The sequence below is a fragment of the Tympanuchus pallidicinctus genome, unplaced genomic scaffold (assembly GCF_026119805.1).
Source record: "Tympanuchus pallidicinctus isolate F22 unplaced genomic scaffold, pur_lepc_1.0 scaffold3, whole genome shotgun sequence".
Taxonomy (NCBI): Eukaryota; Metazoa; Chordata; class Aves; order Galliformes; family Phasianidae; genus Tympanuchus; species Tympanuchus pallidicinctus.
In genome coordinates this window covers 7,450,125-7,468,899 of record NW_026294747.1, presented here as the reverse complement: position 1 = coordinate 7,468,899, position 18,775 = coordinate 7,450,125, and the positions used below count along the sequence as shown (strand labels likewise).

Genomic DNA, 18,775 nt, shown 5'->3' with positions numbered 1-18,775 from the left:
ATTGTGTGTTGGGAATGTGTCAACTAGATTTAACACTTTGTTCTTGTCTCTGGTATCTGCATTGGTGTGGACAAACAAAGCCAGTGGTTTCTTTACTTGCTACGTTCAGCCAAGTGGATGCTACCGGTTTAGATTTTAAAATGACTGTAAATGCATGTTATGGATTTTTGGCTTCTTAAATAGTAGGTTCTTTGGATCCTTTAGTCCACAATAAACCCTTCTCAGACCTTTTAAGCTTACAGATTATTGCCCATGAAGACTGCAGTAATGCCTAAGGAGGTGTTAGAGTTTATCTTTCTGTGTAACTGACGTAGTCAAGGATAAAAATAGAATTTCCAAAGCCATCTGAATTTTTTTTGTTGGGAATATGTGGGTATGTTTTCAGCTAACTTTAAATAGTCTTACGGTAATTCAGTCTTGCACCCATAAAATTTGCACGAGGGAAGACTCTGTTTTAATAGCATGTCTTTTGAAAAACTGAGTACACCAAAATGCTATTTAGTTTAGATAAGGTATTTTGCTGTCCTGAATATTATCTGAATAGTCAACTCCAAAGGCTCTTAAATCTTTGACGTGTTTTCCCGGTCTATTGTCTGCAAATCAAACATGAAGATGTCCAGCAACAAATTAATAAAAAGCAAAGCAGAAGCAGGAGATGCCTCTTTCTCCCATGTCTCTGAGAAGACTTGGGTTTGGCACATAATGTAATTCTTATTTGCATTTAATTGGCTGAGTGTGTGTCCAGTAACTATAATCTGTGCTATTGGCTGAGGTGAGTCCCATCTGCTAGAGTCGTTAGGGATGTGCAGTGCCCTAGGCCTCTGCACCTGTGCACACGAGTGGATTTAGAGAAACAAGCACAGTCTCTGAAGACAGCTGCTAAAAGCAAGGGAGGAGTTCAAGATGCAGTGCAGAGTTCTCAGCTGACGCTTTTTCTATCTGAGAAAACCCTCTCATTAAACATTACTTTTACTGGAGTTTAAAAATAGTAAGTAGTTTTTGTTTTCTGCTTTCTTATGAGATCAGCTTTCTTCTGTAAAGAGTCATCTGTTGTATGCATTCATTATCATCAAGCTTTTCATTATGAATTTTCTTCATGCTGTGTCACTCTGTACTGAGCTGGGGAATAATTTTAAGTTGTAGTCTGAACTGATTAGTAGAAGATTCAGGGTTTGTTCTTCAGGAAGTGCTTGGACTTGGCTTCATGGCATGTGCTAATATGTTTAACAATATATTTGTTCATGTCACTTCACCTCATCTGTCAGTCCAGCATAGTATATACCTGTACACTTGAATCCTCTGAGTTTCACCTGTTAGAGGTTTTAAAGGAGGGACCATCCCTAGAAGAGAACTTACTTCTCCAGGCCTTGTTTCCCTCCTAGCTTGGCTAAAGGAGCTGCTGATGGAGGGTGATGTTTTGGTTTGCATGATTCATATGATTCAGTTCTCTCTGAGATTCAAATTCAAAGTCTTCAGCCCAGTATTTGGTTTTCCCTTTACACTGAGAGCTGTGAATACCTATGATTGTCATCTGTGCTGTATTGCTATAACTTCAGAAAATTGCTTAGATAATTGCACAGCTGTAGAAACAGCAGAATACTGAAGTCTGGAGATATTTGTCAGATGTCATGGTTATACTTTGTAAGATGAATGCAAAACCTACGCTCCTTCTCTTTCTATCTGTGGAGTCTTAAATAACAGCTGACACTCCTCTGTATGGTATGTGTATTCAGAGCATGAATGTGGTTGAATGAATATCAGAAATGTGCACATTTAAGGCTTGAAACAAGCTCCATAAACATGAGCTATTTGTGCATACTCAGAACCAAAGTCAGTGTATGTAACCAAATACCTCTTGTCGTAATTGCTCTCTGAAACACTGCCCTTGCCCCAAGTCAACATTAGGTGTCCTAGCAAATGCATTAGGAGGAATAAGGCTTGTATTTGGGACTCAGTAAGAGCTCACAGCAAACCTGTTAAGACAAAAGAAACGTCTTTCTGTTGTTGCAGTGGGGGTATATAAGAGAGACGAGAAGGATTAGGGTGGTTGACTTTATTTCCTGGAAATGAATAGCATACGTTTTTCAGTGCATAAAACGGATATTACTCAGTTTCTGATGGGCTTCCTTGTAAAAGTGTGTTGAAGCGGGGATTGGCTTAAATCTGTTGCTCGTGTTCTTGACGTGAAGTATTATGTGAAGCTATCTCGTCAGAGAGGCATGCAGTGTGCTGTGATGTATAAATAACCCTGTGTGTCAAAGGTAATTTTAGACAATGTGCCAAATATTTAATGAAGTGCTGGGTCTCATCCTGGCTATCTGGTATATATTTGGGAGTAGGTATCTGAGTTGAACTGCGGCAGAGGGGTGATGAGTAATGTAATACTCTCCGACATATGCTGCTGAGCTACTTCATACCGTGCAGTAAGACAGCCAGCGCTGCAGGTCAGCTGCATCTTATTTGTGACTGATAGCTAGATAAGTGGACAGACAAATAGGTTAATACTTGCTAGGCCTACCTGCCTTGGTGCATGCTGAGGAAAAAAAGAATTGCCTTTTGTATTTTGTTGTGGTGTTCTAATGAATGTTTTGCATCTGAATTGTGAAGATAAATATGGAGTAGCATGCAGAGGGGGATGGCTTTGCTCCTTCAGGAGCACTGCTTTCCCACGAGGGGAAAACTCAGTGAGATGCTGACTGCAGGTAGTTCAGTACGTTGTCCTTCCATGCAGAGTTAAGGTGTCCTGGGGCTGATGGCAGTCCTTAGAGAAAAGTGGTTTGAGGAGGTGCACCAAGAGCTTGCCACAGGCCTGGATGTGGGCAGCAATGGAGGATATGTGCCCTTTGCTTGGAGCAGTCACTTCTTTCTAGGTTTACTCCTGGTCTGGGGCTGAAACTCCACAATTGGGAATTTTCTTCTCTGTGTTTATGGTAGGAAGGAGATCCACAGGGTCTTTAGCATACACTTACTTAGACAAAAATGCAAAGTGCAGGGTTATTTTCTTTCCATATTCCTTTTTACTGAGGAAGGAGTTGTGAATACATGTGTATAGAGCGTCCAACAAAGTTTTTCATGATGAATACAGAAGTTTTGTTATATTTTAATGCTTTCGTTGTGCATGCATTTAGATATACACCACTGAACAAGGTTACAGCTGCTCCTTTAGCTACTATTAGACTTAATGAATGAGTTGATGTTATTAGTAACTTGTGTAGAAGCATCTTCAGTCTCAGTTATGGTATCAAAATAGTGGTCTTCCATTTGCTGTGTTCTTTATGCATTAATACAAAACCAAAGGAATTACACAGCTATCCCAGAGCAAGGTGAGACACTTCTATGTGTTGTTATGTAAGTGGAGTCCAAGGTTCAACCTGAGAGCTAAGCACGCAGGTGACTTAATGCTGTTTCACAGTTTCTTGACTCAGCTTTTTCTAATGGAGTGCTTGTATGCATCCTTCAGACAGTCAGGTAAAACAGGTAGCTTTACAAAGTAATATCAGTATGAATCTCTCTTCTTCTTGGTAGGTAGGTTTAGTGTTTTTTTTGGGAAGTAAGACGTTCAGTAGGACCTGACTGACCTAGACTTTAATGGAATACTTGTGCTTAAGGTGTTCTGGTTCATTTGAAATCTCCAACTAATATAACTACAAATATTGTTTTCTGGAAAATAGCTGTATAATTATTTAGGTATCACTTTCAGTTGACTGATTTCTACTGTAAGTAAAGGAATGCTGTATATAGTGTAGCAGGCTTGAATTTCCATATAAGAAGTAAACGTTGATCTATGACAGATGGAGAGCAGGAGTAACTGCTTTCCATATTTGTTGGCTCTACTGCAGTAACATACAGGTATGCAAAAAACGGGAAGGCTTTCCTTGTCTATCCACCTAACTGGTTGTCCTGTAGCCAATATGCAAAACATATTGACCTGTAGCCCCATTAGCCCTGTGCAAAATGTATTGAAAATATGCCTGAGAGAGAAGTTCCAGTAATTCTCTCTGTGTAAGCAAACCCACGTTGCTACTTTCTCTAACTTTCTTGCTAGGTGTCAACAGGCATTGTGGTTGCCTTCAATGCTTTTGAAGAGTTGAGGGAAATCTTTGTTGTATTTATTTTTAATGACTGTTTCTTTAACAAAGAGGTTACATCTTCTCAGAAGTAGCTCTTACTTTTAATCCAGTTGTTCAGTATCTTGTGGGGATATTATGCCAGAAGAAGGGCTGGGCTGAAATGAATGTGTTGGGGTTGGGCTTTTTGTTTTGTTGTTCACTTGTTTTAAATTTTGAAGAGAGAAGTGCAGGTGAGCAGTGGTTTCTTCCTTTGGCTGATGATTCCGTTGTGATTTTTAAAGACTTCCCCTCTCCTGGGGAAAGCTGTCCAGAAGGGAGAGAGCTTCTCTCTTTTCTGCCAGGAATAGGCAATTTAAAGTGAAATCTACTCAGTGGTTCTGGACCTAGTCGTTAGAAACCGGTATTGACAGTAGACATATTATCCCCTCATAACTAGAATTAAGCAGAAAAGACAAGATTTACATGAAGTGTTTGCTTATCTTACAGGACCGTATTCACATGCACAGTCTGTCAAGTGCATCTGCAGTCACTGTTGTGTTTTTAGGAATAGAATCCTAATTTTCACTATTTTTCACCTGACATATTTTAAACTTGCATAGAATCTTCCAAGTCATTATCCTGTATTAGAAGTTGACATCTTGTGATGTGGTAGCTTTTTTTCCCATTAGGGTTTTTTAAACTTCATTTTCAATGTGTAGATAACTTACTTTGCTGTGTATTTGGGGGTGAGATAAGAAGTGACCCTGAATTTCACATTGGTGGTTGAGTAGTGATGTACCTGAATACAAGCTTAGTCATATGCTGTGATGCTGATGAGTTTCGCTTGGCACACCCCAGCAGGTACAGGCCCTGCCCTATTTTCAGCAGAGCCATCTTCTCTGTGGTGCAATTGTAGATGACTGGATTTGTTTTACAGCAGTGGCAGTGTAATGATAACCTTGCCAATGCTGAGGGGAGGTGGAAACATCTGACCTTTCTGCTTGTATAGCACATTTAAAAATTTCACTGGAGATACTTTGACCTGAAGGGTTTTGGTCAGTGTCACTTGAAGTAAATGCAGTGAGGCTTCTGTAAGAAGGTGTCTAAGTGGTGGTGAGACTTCAGTCCAAGATTCTTTTTTTCTGAAAAAACTTTGTTTTTCTAGTTCTTTCTGTTTTTCACCTTTGGTCATTTATCTTCCCATTCTTTTTTCAACTCTAAGTCTATATATTCCTGTCACTTCTGATTAAAATTTTATGCTTTATGCCATGAGATGCACTGGTGGGCAGTCTTGTAGCTATTAGAAAAGTAAAATGTTTGCAGAAGCATGGTTGAATTCATTTGGGAACTTGCAGTAGTTGTATTGGTACCTATTGCTAACAAAGTGGGTTCTGTGTCCTGGGGACCAGAAAAATACTGAGTTATTGTGCCTCTTAAGGCAGGAATTATCTGTGTCTATAAGGTCACAGCAGTCTGTCACAGGCTGAAGGACTCTGCTATAAAGGTAGCACCTGGGAGCACAGCACATTTTCTTTGCGTTTTCTGGCATTTTGCAGATCCAGAGAAATAAAGACAGGGTAGTAGTGGCTATGCTGAAGGACCTTGGTGATGTTCCTTGGCCTTGCCTGTTGAGTATGCACCGTAAAGCAGATTGACTGGTTCTCCAGTCTGACCTTTTAACCTGATGATGATGATGATCAGGGCTTTGCCGGAGTGCTGTGAGAAATGGTGGTTCTGAAGTAGCCCAACCAGTGCAGGTCTGCCGAGAAGTAAATGAAGAATCAGGTGAGTGTGGCTGCACCAGTCGCCAGAAGATGACTGCCAGGGGACTGCACAGACCCCTCAATTTCTGGTTTTAGAGGAAGGGGATTTTTGCCTGTAATGTGTACAGACTTGTTTAGAATACAGCCATGTCTGGAAATACCAAGGTGAGCTTCTCATGTGTTGCTGTATGCTTCCTGCCAAGATGCCTGGAAGAAATATGTTCTTTAACAGTGGATTCAAAATTAACTGATACTGTGGATATTAAGCCAATGACCTGCTGCCTCCTGCATGCTTTTTCCCCAGTAATCTCAGAACAGCTTTATATATTCAAATTAGCATTTCATGTGCTTGTCCTGTGGGCAACAACAGAAGAGACTGTAATGACCATTCAGGTAACTCAGCATCTGTCAATTTTTTTGCAGTTTTCTTCAGTTTTCTTCTTTTATGCAAACATTTGGCATTTTTAGCTTAATTTTCCACTGAAACAAAGCGCTGAGAAATCCTATCATGCCAATTACAAACAACTAAGAATACACTGTTCTGGCCCTGGAATGCTCATACTGCTCCCTTGGACAGTGTGTTGGTGACATCCGGGAGTGGTGGTTAGCAACAGGCAGGGATGAGAGCTGAACTGCACGTGGTGGGCTGAGGAACACAGATACGCCACAGGATGGAATACAACAGATGACTGTCCTGAAGGGCTCTATGTCAGCAGTGGCAGCAGGAACCCTGGAATACACACTCACAAACACGGTCCCTGTAAAATATCCTTGGGTGTGTGTGCATGTAGTTTTAAATGTGGCAGTTTAAAGTAGCAGGTTGATCTTGCTAGAAAGGAGCCTGTTTCCCCTTGATGCAGACGGCAGTATGTCTGATGAATCTTGTTTGAAAGGAACTCCCTGAAGTTTGATAGCATCAGTGAAGAACTTGGGCTCAGTCTGGCTTTGATAGAAATATCAGGTCTGAAAACCCTCTCAACCTGCCTAGCTGTCAGAAGCACTACCAAAGGCATACTAATGTTCTAAGCCTTTGGTGTGATAATCTATACTGTGCACAGAGGAGATTCTGAACTATTTGAACTTAATGATTTTCGTGTTGACCTGCACTGGGCAGCAGTGTGAGCAGGGGTGAAAACTCCCAAGTTGCATCTTAATGAAATGGACTGATTCTGTGATTGTTGCAGTCACTTCCTGGCTCCTTTTCCCAAGAGCTTCTGATTTAGAAATGTATTATGAAAGTCAGCTCCTATGCGAGCTTTTCCAGGTTACTTTGCTTTTCAATTCCACCCTTCCTCCCCCTAATCACATTGGTTGGAGAGCTTTTGTTTAGGTTATGTGCCTAGCGCGATATACATGCAAAAGCAAGCACTGTTCCTTGAATATTTGGCTTTTAGAGCTCATAAAGTTCCCTTTAAATGCGTTCCGTACTTCCTCTCCAGGTAATTTCATTTAAGGTTTAGTTGGTATGTTGACTTGCTTTTTGAAAGGGTGGGGGGAGAGAGTGGCTCATACTGTGCTTTGGATACTATATCCATTTGGACCTATTGTGCCAACTGTCCGAAAGTTTTGATGTGTGCTTTTTTCTTCCCCTCCCTCCATGCAGTAAATGCACAATACCTGAATCCAAACTGTGCTCACGTGCCTGTGGGTGCAGCGTGTACTGAAGAACCTGTTTTTAACATCAGTTTGAAATTGAAAGGGGAAGTGTTGTATTTTTATGTTCGTAATGGGTCAGCTCTTACTGAAGGAAGGTATCATTGCTTTTCTTTGCTTTCTGCTGTTTATCACTTGCTTGTTCTCTTTGGAAATCCAAGTAGCTGTGCCAAACTGTTTGAAACAAAATATTTTTCTTTTTTAATAAGTCCAAGCTGGAAAGTAAAGCCAAGGAACAAAAAGTGACCCACTTTAAAATTATCTTTCTTTTTTTTTTTTTCCTTCTCTCCACACAGTAATGCATTACAAATGTGAAATGTAGTAAATATAGTTTATGGATATTTCTATCAATGTAAGTAATTTCTGTAGCAGAGTAGTGGTGAGTGGTGTCACATAGGGGTCCTTTGGTTGCACATTCCTAGCCAGCATCCATCCCTGTGCTGTTGCAACAGAATTTGGTCTGTTCCAAACATGGATACTCTTTTGTCTGTGGCGTCCATCACCAGCCACCTCTGTGCTGATGTTCAGAGCTCAGACTCAGTACAGCAATGGCAGAGCCACGAGCCAAGCACGTATCATTGCAGTGTATGCAGGCAGGTTCTATGCTGTTCTCCTGGATTTGTGAACACTTAGAGCCTTGGGTAGTGATACCCAAGAATGTTGCTTTTTAAAGATGCTGCAACAAAGCCCATGCTGCTATTTTGTGCATCATGGATTTTTCTGCAGCAGAGATGAATAATGTTTCTCTAACTCTTGAAATTTTTTTTCTTGCACTTTGTTTTTCTTCATTTTTTGGGAGGGTATTGCTGAGAGAGGGTAGAAATTGTGCTGCACGTTTTCTTCCAAAAATATTGCTTCTACTTTCAGAAGCAATCTCTCTTCTAATCTATTCTGGTAAAGCTTAAAAGGACAAAAAAGGAAAGCAGTTTTAAAGCTATTCAAGTAACTTTTCTTTTTTGTTTTCTTATGTAAATGTTCCCTAGAGCATAGTTTGGTGTCTTAACCTAAATTTTCTGGTTTTCCACCACCTTTTGGCTGACTTCTCTAAGATCCTCTTCGCAGTTTCCCAGTGTCCTTCAGTGGCTGGTTTTTGGTGTTGAGCTGACAGTTCTGTAGCCAATGAACATCTCCAACTTGGAAATACTTTTTGTTGTTTTTTCTTTCTTTAACTTATTCGTGGTTCCTATGGATTCTGGAGCAACTGCTAATATCAATATATGATATCATCATCAATATGATGAGCCACAGGAAGTACTGCATGCTAACGTGCATTTAAAAATTATAACAATTGAACATGATTCCCAAAAGTACACGTATACACACATGAAAATACTGCTCAAAATGTTTTATTTCTATGATGATCAGTAGTGCCACACTTTCTTGTAGTGTCTTTGTTTTCAGTAGGTTAATCCTGGTTATTGATCTGAAAGTCTGATGCCTGCAGATGAAAGCTGCTCAGCCAGATGAGTTACTGTGGAATGGAGCAGTTGGTGTCCTGAGGCTCTTGTGTGCTGTTTCATTCCCCTGTTCAGTTCCTGGATAATTGCTGCTGCCCCAATAATAAGAGAGAAACCACAACCTGCAATGTGCTCCTGAAAGCTTTGGTCTTGAATTCTGTGACAGTTAACATCCCTGCTGTTCTTTTTCCTCCTTTTCCTAAGATGCACCCAGGGCAATTTGCTTCAGCATGGCCTTTGTTCATGGTTTTCCTTAAAAAGAGGAAAAGAAACATTAGCTTTCTTTTTTTTTTTTTTTTTTCAGACCAATCCTGCAGGAAAAAAGTCCATCAGTCTCATTTTGGTATCTGCTGTTCTCTGTCTCTCACTGAGTGGCGCATTCCGGTCTCTCCAATTGATGGTTTGGAGCAGTTAGGTTTGAGCAGCAGCAGTGCCCATTGCTTTTCTCTGCCTTCTGCCTGACTGTGACTGGCTGCAGGAAAGGATTAGCCATGCTGGGTGAGGGCTCACACTGCAGACAGCAGTAAGATGTAAAGGCTGGTTGGCCCCTTTACCCTGCACTCTTTGATGGGGAGAAGTGCTGCAAACATGGCAGCACGTCCTCGAGCACTGCTGAGCTCGGCTCTGCTGTGAGAGCTCTGTGCCCATCTCTTTGTCCTGTCCTGCATTATCCCTGTTCTCAAAGTGACATGAACTGACAGTATTTCCGTAACTGCTGACTAAGAGTCTGCTTTTTCCTGGTTTGTGCATTTGTTCTTCTTTCATGGTGTACTTACTTCCATAATTATGTCTCCTTGCTTACAAAGGGAAGGCTGTACTAGAGGAAGTGCTGCTGCCAAATGTGGCTCAATTGTGTTGGTATAGCTACATCCATACCAGGCATTTTGCTGACTGCTTTCTGACTAGCTGACTAGTTCTGTCAGATAGTGAGTTTGTTCCCTTTGTATGCTTCTCAGGGACAGTTTTTCTTGTGACCTGAGGAGGATGCGGGGCTGCGATGGGAGTGTGATGTGGACCCTGGCAGCTGTGTGATGCTGGTGGTGTGGTGGCTGATGTAGTGTTGGTAGCTCAGTGGAAAATGAGGTATTAATCACTGCCTGAGGTTGTCAGACTCCTGTACAAACATCCTACTGAAAGTGGGCAATATTGTACTGATAAACCCACCAGCCCACTGCCTGTTCTGTGGTAAGTTGCTGTACCTCAGCTATTCAGAGTGCGAGCTTGAAACTTTTATTGTCATAGTATCAAGAGAAAGGCAGGACTTGCGAACAGCTTAAAGTTTGTCTGTTTAACAGTTTTCACTGATGGCTTTTCATAACATCAGTTATGACATCAGTGTTGATAACTTAAATAACGGACACCTTTTCTTAAGAGGTGCACTTAATTGCTGAATGATGTTAAATTCTTTATGCTGTACGTTTTTCCTCTTGTGCTCCCAACCTAAGAGAAATAAAAGCATAAGCTGTCTACTGTTGTTTATACTATGTTTCTAATTTATTACAGCAGAGTTGAGAAATGTTCTTTCTTACAATTAGTCTAAGCAGGAGTTAGATTTTATTATCTTGTTTACATATGACATTAGCCCCTCCTAAAGCATGAGGCTTAATCATTTAAAGTTGGCTTTGAAGATGTTTACTATATGGAAACTTGGGACCTTTTAATAGAGCCTTTAGCACCCTTGCTAGAAATAATAGGTTTTAAATACTTAACTGTAAGCTGCATTCTTTAAACAAACAAAAGACCAGGACAAAGCCCCAAAACCCTCAAGCTGAATACTTCTTTATTTAACTGTCTAGAAAGCTCATGAAGTAGTGTGTGGCCCTTACGTGTGCATTAATATTGGCCAATTAAATTATAAATTCCCTGAAATTTACATTCATCCTAACACAATTTTCTACTATTCTTAAAATTCCTGTGCTCTTCGTTGCATCTTACAGGAAGCTTGTATGCATGAAAGAAGGAGGTTACGTGGGAGATGGTAAAAACGAAAGAAAACAAAATCTTGAATGTTACTTTTTTTTACCTCATTTTTATCCATGATTAATTACTAGAAAAATTATCTACCCCATAGATGGCACTTTTGCTTGAAGCAATTTATCCTGCTTATTAGCTCTATTTAGGAAAGCATCATTCTTAGGTAAAGAAACTAAGTCGATGACTTCAGTTGTGTGAAGCGATGCGTGTGTCTGGCCCTGGTTTATTGGCCGTTTAGGTTCTTTCTGGAATCCAGTACAGGCACATGCATAGTTTGATGCAGAATGATTCATAATGAGAAATCAGTAATAAATTAATGCTAATGATAAATATCGTTGCTGTGAACTTGTTCACGTTTTTCTCTAGTCCATGAGCATGAAAGCTCTAGGGTATGTGGCAAGCCCAGCTGGCTGTCAGACGTGGGTTTAATTGATTTCAGCCTGAAGGACCTGTAAAATACCCAGGTGTGCTTGGGTGCTCTCTGCCTGTGCATAAACATGTTTTCATGGGGTTGCTCTTGCTAGATAAGTGCATTCAAGGTTTAATGCATGCTGGTACCAGATTGAAAATAAAATCCTCCCCTAAATGATGTGAGATGCCAGGTTCCACTTTCCTACATCAGTGTGTGGACTATGAGCTATGTCAGATGCACAAGCTCCAGCTATCTGGGTGAATCCAAATTACAAATGCCTCCAGCAAAGAACAGCCCACCATTATGGACCGCATTGCTGATTCCCGTGGTAATAAGAAACACTTTTATATGCAAGTTACAATCAGTGTAAAATGAATGATTGCCTTCATTGTGCTGACATCACAGAATAATAATTGGGCTAATCACTGGAATCAAAAGTTACAGTTTATTCTGGCATAGGTGTTATGATGCCATTTCTTTTTACAATTCATTCCTCAGAAATATGTCAGTGTTTCTGATCAGAAGTTTGAGCATGTGCTGCTTACAGGTGCTTGAAAACATATGCATGGCTGTTCGTTTGAAATACTGTGCCTAAGCTTTGCAGAATGAGTCCTGAAGGGTTTTAGTGATAGTCACCGGGCAGGACTTCTTGTGCAGGTGGAGGAAAGGTTCTGCTTTAGCTGAACCCCACTGTAGCGGGTGCAGATTCCTGAGCCTCCAACCTCGGCATGATGCATGTGGCCCATTGGGCAGCATCCTGGGCTTTGTCCGTGCCAGCGCTATGTTTGCATGAATGCAGACTTGCTGGCTCTAGGGACTCATCTCACTTTACTGTCAGTGTCTTAGCGTATGCCTCCTGTAAAACCAGAAACTGCAGACCAGCAGCATATAGAAATAAACAGGATTATTTTTAAATTTTTATCTTTAAATTCCAAGGAACGAGAACTTATTTATGTGACAGATAAAATAAAATTATCTATCTGTAGGATTTTATGTTTCCTTGTTATGTATCTAAAATATTAACTGCAAAGCTAGCGTGCTTGTGTGCATGCTTTCAGCTATATTTTATTATGGGCAGATGTAGCAGGTTAAATCAGCACAGCAGCACTTGTTTGGAAGGCTGCTTGAAACGTCTCGTATGACTTCGGCAGAACAAGCTGATAGCATGTACAGTAACCTTTTAAGTTCATAGGCACAGAATGTCTCAGTAGGAACTGTTTTGAATTCCATACTTGGCCTGAGAAGTTATTTTGCAGGAGTTCTGTGGAAGTCAGCTCTTTATATTAAAAAAAAAAAAAAAAAAAAAAAAAGAGTAAGAATGTAGCTGTTTAGAAGGAGAGGCTGTTGGTGAGGCTTTTTTTCAGGAGTAATTTCTGTTCATTGCTGTTTCTGTTAGGGTTGTGTGTCTTAAGAAATGTTTTCTATTTGTCACCAATAGAAAACAAGTATTTAGGCAGATCTACTTTTGTGTTTTTTAACTAGTTTTTAACTCTCTAGCAAAGCAAGAGAGAGCTTCAGCTGTTACCAGACTCATATGATGTCAGTTCGAGGAAAACATGCAGAGAAACCAAACTACCAGAAATCTATGTTTCCTCCAGATATAAATATTTATATTTAAAATGGCCACCATGCAAAAACAAAGTGTGTGATGCGAACAGAAACTAAGCTGAAAAGCCCAGAAGCATTCAGTTTCACGTGCAAATGTCAGTTATTGTAATGATTTTAGACTTTTTTTAGACTTTTATAGCAGGGAAGAGATAGCAGATATACTTTAATTTTTACTGATGATGATGAAATGCTAAAGTGAATGGTTTCTATAGATGCTGCAAAATCCACTCATTTGTTCCTGTTGATGTTTTTAACCTTAAGCAAACAATAAATGTATTGTATCCTGCATACTGAACTAAAGTCTTAATAACAGAATTTATTCCTGGTAAATTAGACTGTATTGAAAATGTAATCGGGATTAGTGGTATTGAAATGCTAGGAATTCAATTCCTTTCCAGTCTTTCTGAGGAACTTGTTCTCAAGCATTAGAAACAGCACTAAGATATTAAGGAAGGACTTAAAAGTGCTGCAAGATTGAATTAAAATTAGCGGTTTTCTCCCTCTTGGACAAAAAGCCTCAAAATGCTGCTGACAAGCACTCTGCAGTTACCAGTGTCAAAAGTTAGTCATTTTCATTTAATGACTCATGTATGTCAACTGTTTGCTGTATTGTGCTGAAGGACTTCCTGTGCAGACGTGAGCTGGCTCTGTTACGCTGATTGACCTAGCGATAATTAGTGAAATTATCCTGACGGAGGAGCAGTTTGGTTTGCTACTCTCAGAATCATCTGCAGGAATGCCAACCAAGACTGCTAGCATTTGTTTTCCTATGTATATGTTTGTGTATGTAGCATTGCTTTAATTTCTACTTTTTCTGTCCTTTTTCCAATGCCTTTCTTTAAGTCGTGGTAGGATCTTCACTTTCTCCTTGGGTAGCTACCAGGGTTGAACAGCAGTTCTCAAATTTTCTCATCTGATGTTCCTGTTTCCTTCCTGACTGGAGGCAGAGAGGGTCCAAGTTATCAAAATGCAACCCTTGTTCTTCTCAGTGTCTGCAGCTTGAGGCTGGGAGCCCTCCAGAGATTCCTGTAAATACCATGGGAAGTCACATGGACAGCCAAATTCTCACATGCACTTAGTACATTGTACATGAGACCTATTGTTAACTACAAATCTGACCCAGAGTGGTGGCCAATACCCATGAGTGCTTCAGTTTTGACATAAGATAACTGTGTACAAACTGTTTCCTGCTCTCTAATTCTTTTCTGTGGTCCAGTTTTATACATGGCTGAAATACTTCAGTAACATGAACACTTTTTTTGGTGTTTGTTCCCAGAAGTGCAGTAGTCACTATGAAAAGCATGAGAGCTCACCTTGAAAAGATTTTCAAGTCTGTTTTATCCTTTGCATGACCTACATGATGAAGGAGGAAAAAGAGTAAATGGTAGTATTCTAAGAACTCAATTTTTTTCCCCAAACATGTTGGGTTTTTTGTTGGTGGGTTTGTTGTTTGTTGTTTTTTTTTTTTTTTTCAATCAAGGTAAACAGTTTATGTATTGCTTCTCAAGTTTTTGAGGCAAATACAAAACAGGAAGCCTATTGTTGTTAAGAATTAGTCCATTCAATTTAGACTTCTGGACTTTGGAGCATAATTTCTAGCATGTATAATACCACAGTGAAATATTGCTGGTTCCTCAGAAGAAAGCATATAGTTTGCCATAGGCTGCATCTCCTTTTAGGACTATTTTCTTCTCTGTCATCTATCAATGCAGTCTGCATGCCAAAAAAAGAAAAAAAAGTGGTGCTTCCAGCAAGCCGAAAACCAGTAAGCAGAACTTCCCTTGTCATCTAGCCTTCCCAACCACAAAACTAACTTTTTTGGAGAAGACTACCTCTGACATAGAAAGGAGAAATGCTCTGCTGGTGAGCGAATGTCTGCTGAGATGCCTCACCACAGCTCTACGGGGATGTGATGGGAGCATTTTGGAAGTTTGTGAGGAGAAGATTTCATGCCGATCAGGAACAGCTTCGATCATGGCTTTGCAGTGTTGGAAGAGGAAAGTGTTAAGGTGGGGAAGGTATCCCTTCCCCAGTGAAAAAGCAGGGGAAGCCCAGACCTGCTGCACATTTGTGTGTGTGCATGCATGTGCAGCACAAGCTTGCATCAAACTAGAAATGTTTTCCTGTCCTTCACTCTGCCTGCAGTGGTTCCTGCCAACTCTTCTCTCTGTTTTCCTCACCATTATCAGCCCTGGCACTTGGTGCTTTTCCTCATGGGTGGGTTCAGATATAGCTGCAAATTTTTTTGGAGGGGGGGCATTTTCCCTTCCATCCCCTTCTGTCATTGGATGGAAACAGCTGAGGCTTATAAAAGTCTCCTCTCTGAGTAGTAAAATTAAAAAGTCTGTGATTGGACTCTCATCAATTCTGCTGGGGTTAACTTCTACAGGTGCTTGTATTACATGAACAAGATAACAATCTTGTGGTGAGCTAGTGAAAACAGTGGAGAGGAAGTAACTGTTTTATAGTTCCTAGGTCAAAGTCACGTAACATTGAGGCAATAGCAGTGTGATTTTAAAGCCATGAAGAAAACCTGATCTGACTGCCACAATTCTAGCTGAACTGTCCACAGTACTGTGTTTCAGTGACACTTCCCTCTTCACCAAGAAAAAAAGCATACTTTGGCTTAATGTTAAAAATCACTCTGCCAGTTGCATGAGCGGTTCTCTTTTTGGTTTAAATTGGTGTCAGACACTGGGGGGGCTGTATGTCAAGCTATTTAAGCTGACGTGTAGTGTCTAACACTGTGCTAATGCTGTCTTTGGTTGTCCTGTGTTGCCTTCCTCTCGTAAGCACTTGTGCTTAAGCCCAGATGTAGGTTTTGTTTTGTTTTGTTTTGTTTTTTTCTGGATCGGCCTCTCTGTGTGGCAGTCCCCTATCTTTTCCCTTTCCCAATACAACTTTTGGTTCTGTTGTCTGGTTTGGGGCTGATCCATAGCACTGCCTTCACAAAGCGAGGGCTGGCAAGAGTTGTACCGGGCCTTCCTCTCCCACCTGTGCTGGGGCAGCCAAGATGGCCAGAATCCATCCTGCTGGTATGCAGTTGTTGCAGGATTTTTCTCGTTAATCAAGTCCTTGAGCCTGGAAAGATTCTGAATGTCTTCAACTCCTCTTGAGTCAGTGGGAGTTCATAGCACCCAGGTTGTTTGTTTTTTGTTTGTTTGAAAAATTAGACATTCTGGAAGTAGAGGCATATAAAATGTTTGTGATTTTACTTCACAAAGCTCTTCAGAAAAGGGCACAGAACATACTATAAATGAAGTATTCAGAAGGGAAAACAAAAATTTCCTGACTTATTCTTGGCACTTGTATTTCATCATGACATTTGGTCTCAGAAAATGTACAAACTCTCAACGTTGCCAATTTATTTTACCCACAAACCAACAGCAGACTGATGATGTGCACACAAAGGTTATTTATTTTGAGCATAGCAAGGGAATGTGAGTGTTCCAAATGCTTCCTTATATCTCCCCATGGGATCTGCTTAATATGTTGCATAATATTTTTCTGTATCTAAGATAGGCGTAGTAGGTCTCTTAGTTACTTAAATACACTAGTTGTGTTTCCTCTTTTCTTCTTTGAAGGAAATGTGAGTGGAGAATGAGTAGTTTGTGAACAGTGTTAAATTGAAAAGTGTAACTTCAAAGGCATTTATAGCAGTTTACTCTGAAGCTATCAGCCAATAGATGATGTTCCAAGCAAAATAACTGATTATGTGAGAGGTTAGGCAAGCATCAATCTAGTTGTTGATTGCTTGGACTGGTAGATAATTCCTTAATTGCAAGAAAAAGAAGATAGGATTTGCATCTCTGGCCTTGAGTTCAGGTAGACCCTCTTCTGAGGGCAAGTTTAAACATAACCTATAATAATTTCCCTAATACAAAAACTACTGGAGTATTTTCTTTGGATGACTTTGGCTGACTCTAAACGCTCTCCATTAGAGATAGAGAGCAAGGTTAAAAAAGGATAAGGGAGTGCCACAAGGAACGTATTTTAGTTCTTGCAAATTTGTATTTCTTTAGAATAGCTTTGCTCTTACAAATTGTGAGAGTATTTGTCTGGAATATGAGGCACAGTTTGACAGTGATCATATTACTAGGGAAAGCCAGTGGAGTTTAGTGGGCCAAATGAATATATCATTAACTTCATATCATGAGCACATGACAAGATATGACTGCAATCACGTAACTTCAGCATTTACTATGTGGACATAACATTTCTTTCCATTTGCTAGAGTACCAAACTCTTTCTCATTTTGGCAAGAATTGTAAAAAGGGAGTTGTCTGAAGTTACTTTGTTCCATTTCTGGTGTAACTTGTGATAATGTTTCTGCTAAGTTTGTTGTGTACATTTGCTTGTGGCAATTGATTGGGCCAATTCTAAATTTATTGGCTAAGCTGCACTCTTGCTCCTAGCTTGTGCAACAGGAGAAAATTCCCTAACATTGACTTTTGGCTGCAGGTTTTGAAGCATTCTTAAGACCAAAACATGTACTTGTTGTGACTTAAATTTTGATTAGGAAAAGCACCTCAGTATTCTTAATCTGTTACCTAGCATTCGTTCCTGAGTGCTAGTTGTTGGGCTGTGTGTGAAGCTGATTGATATTTGAAGCAGTGGTCTTGCACGTATATAAGTCTCACAAGTCATCATGAAGTACATGTGACAGCACAAGTAGGTTTCTTTGTAGCACCTTAAATGCCCCTCCTAAACTTCTGTGTTTGGCTGGTTGTCCAACAGTCATTTGCTGTGGTTTTTATATTCATAATGAATATGCAGTTTATGGGTTTAGTTCTCCCAGGCAGAACATGCTTTAACATAACTTGTGTTTGTCTTTTTTAGGAATAACATGCTTGGAATTACTTGCTAGTGTTGGTTACCTGCACCCTAGCACAAGAGCTCCAGCTTGATTCTTTTCAGTGCTTCTGTCAGAACATGGGGGAAAACGATGATGAAAAATACAATCAAGCTGGCCAGATATTTGAAAACTTTGTCCAAGCAACAACATGCAAAGGTACCATTCAGGCCTTTAATATTCTCACACGCCAACTTGAATTAGATCCTTTGGACTGTAAGAACTTTTACAGCAAACTGAAGTCCAGAGTAACCACGTGGAAGGCCAAAGCTTTGTGGAACAAGCTTGATAAAAGAGCAAGTCACAAAGAGTACAAACGTGGAAAATCTTGTATGAACACTAAGGTAAGTGGGAAAGGTCATTTTTGAATTCCACAATTTAGAATCTCTTAAACTGAATTATCAGCAGAAGCAAGGTTTCTGCCATCCCATGCCGCATGTGTATCCATGAACGTTCCCTTTCATATACTTGAAACTGTGTCTGGCGTTGCATGATTTAGACAGATTTTCAGGTATTTTTGTTCTGGAAAGACAGCACATAAGAGCAGTTCTAAAAACACCCTCTTTTATAGTCTGTCTCAGGCACAGCAGGAAAGTTTTCTGTTGATAGTAGTGTTGATCAGCCCTAGGATATAAGCTCATAAGGGAGATTTACTAATCTCAGGCTTTTAAGAACTACTTGCTTAATTAAACAGAGTTTTGCAACGTCAGTTATTACATACTCAGCAGGAGCCTCCTAAAGTGCTGCTTGAACTTAGGGATCGGTCTTTGTCATCTAGCATTGGTTCTATTTGCTAAACAAAAGTAAAAGAAAATAAAGCACTATTTAAGAAATCAAATATTTGCATTTAAATGCTGCTCTTTGTCTCTCCAAAGAGTATATAGATAACTGCTACACAGCTCTTATTAAAGAAAGTGGTCTACTTGATTGTGAAAAGGACAGGAAATTATCTTCAGCACATTGTTCAAATGCTGTGGTTTAATAGAACCACTGCTATAAGTAATGTT

General features: G+C 40.1%; 1 protein-coding gene across 13 annotated transcripts in view; it reads left to right on the top strand.

The window, feature by feature from the left end:
- The window catches only part of MICAL2 (microtubule associated monooxygenase, calponin and LIM domain containing 2), a 119,240-nt gene that overhangs the window by 4,151 nt on the left and 96,314 nt on the right, over window positions 1–18,775 (top strand). For all 13 annotated transcript variants that reach the window (XR_008209027.1, XM_052693261.1, XM_052693259.1 and 10 more), the window contains exon 2: window positions 17,756–18,112. Coding sequence is in view for 12 of the 13 variants with exons in the window: in XM_052693261.1 (XP_052549221.1) it covers window positions 17,849–18,112 (264 nt within the window). In the remaining variant the exon portion in view is untranslated. The remainder of the gene's footprint in view (window positions 1–17,755; window positions 18,113–18,775) is intronic.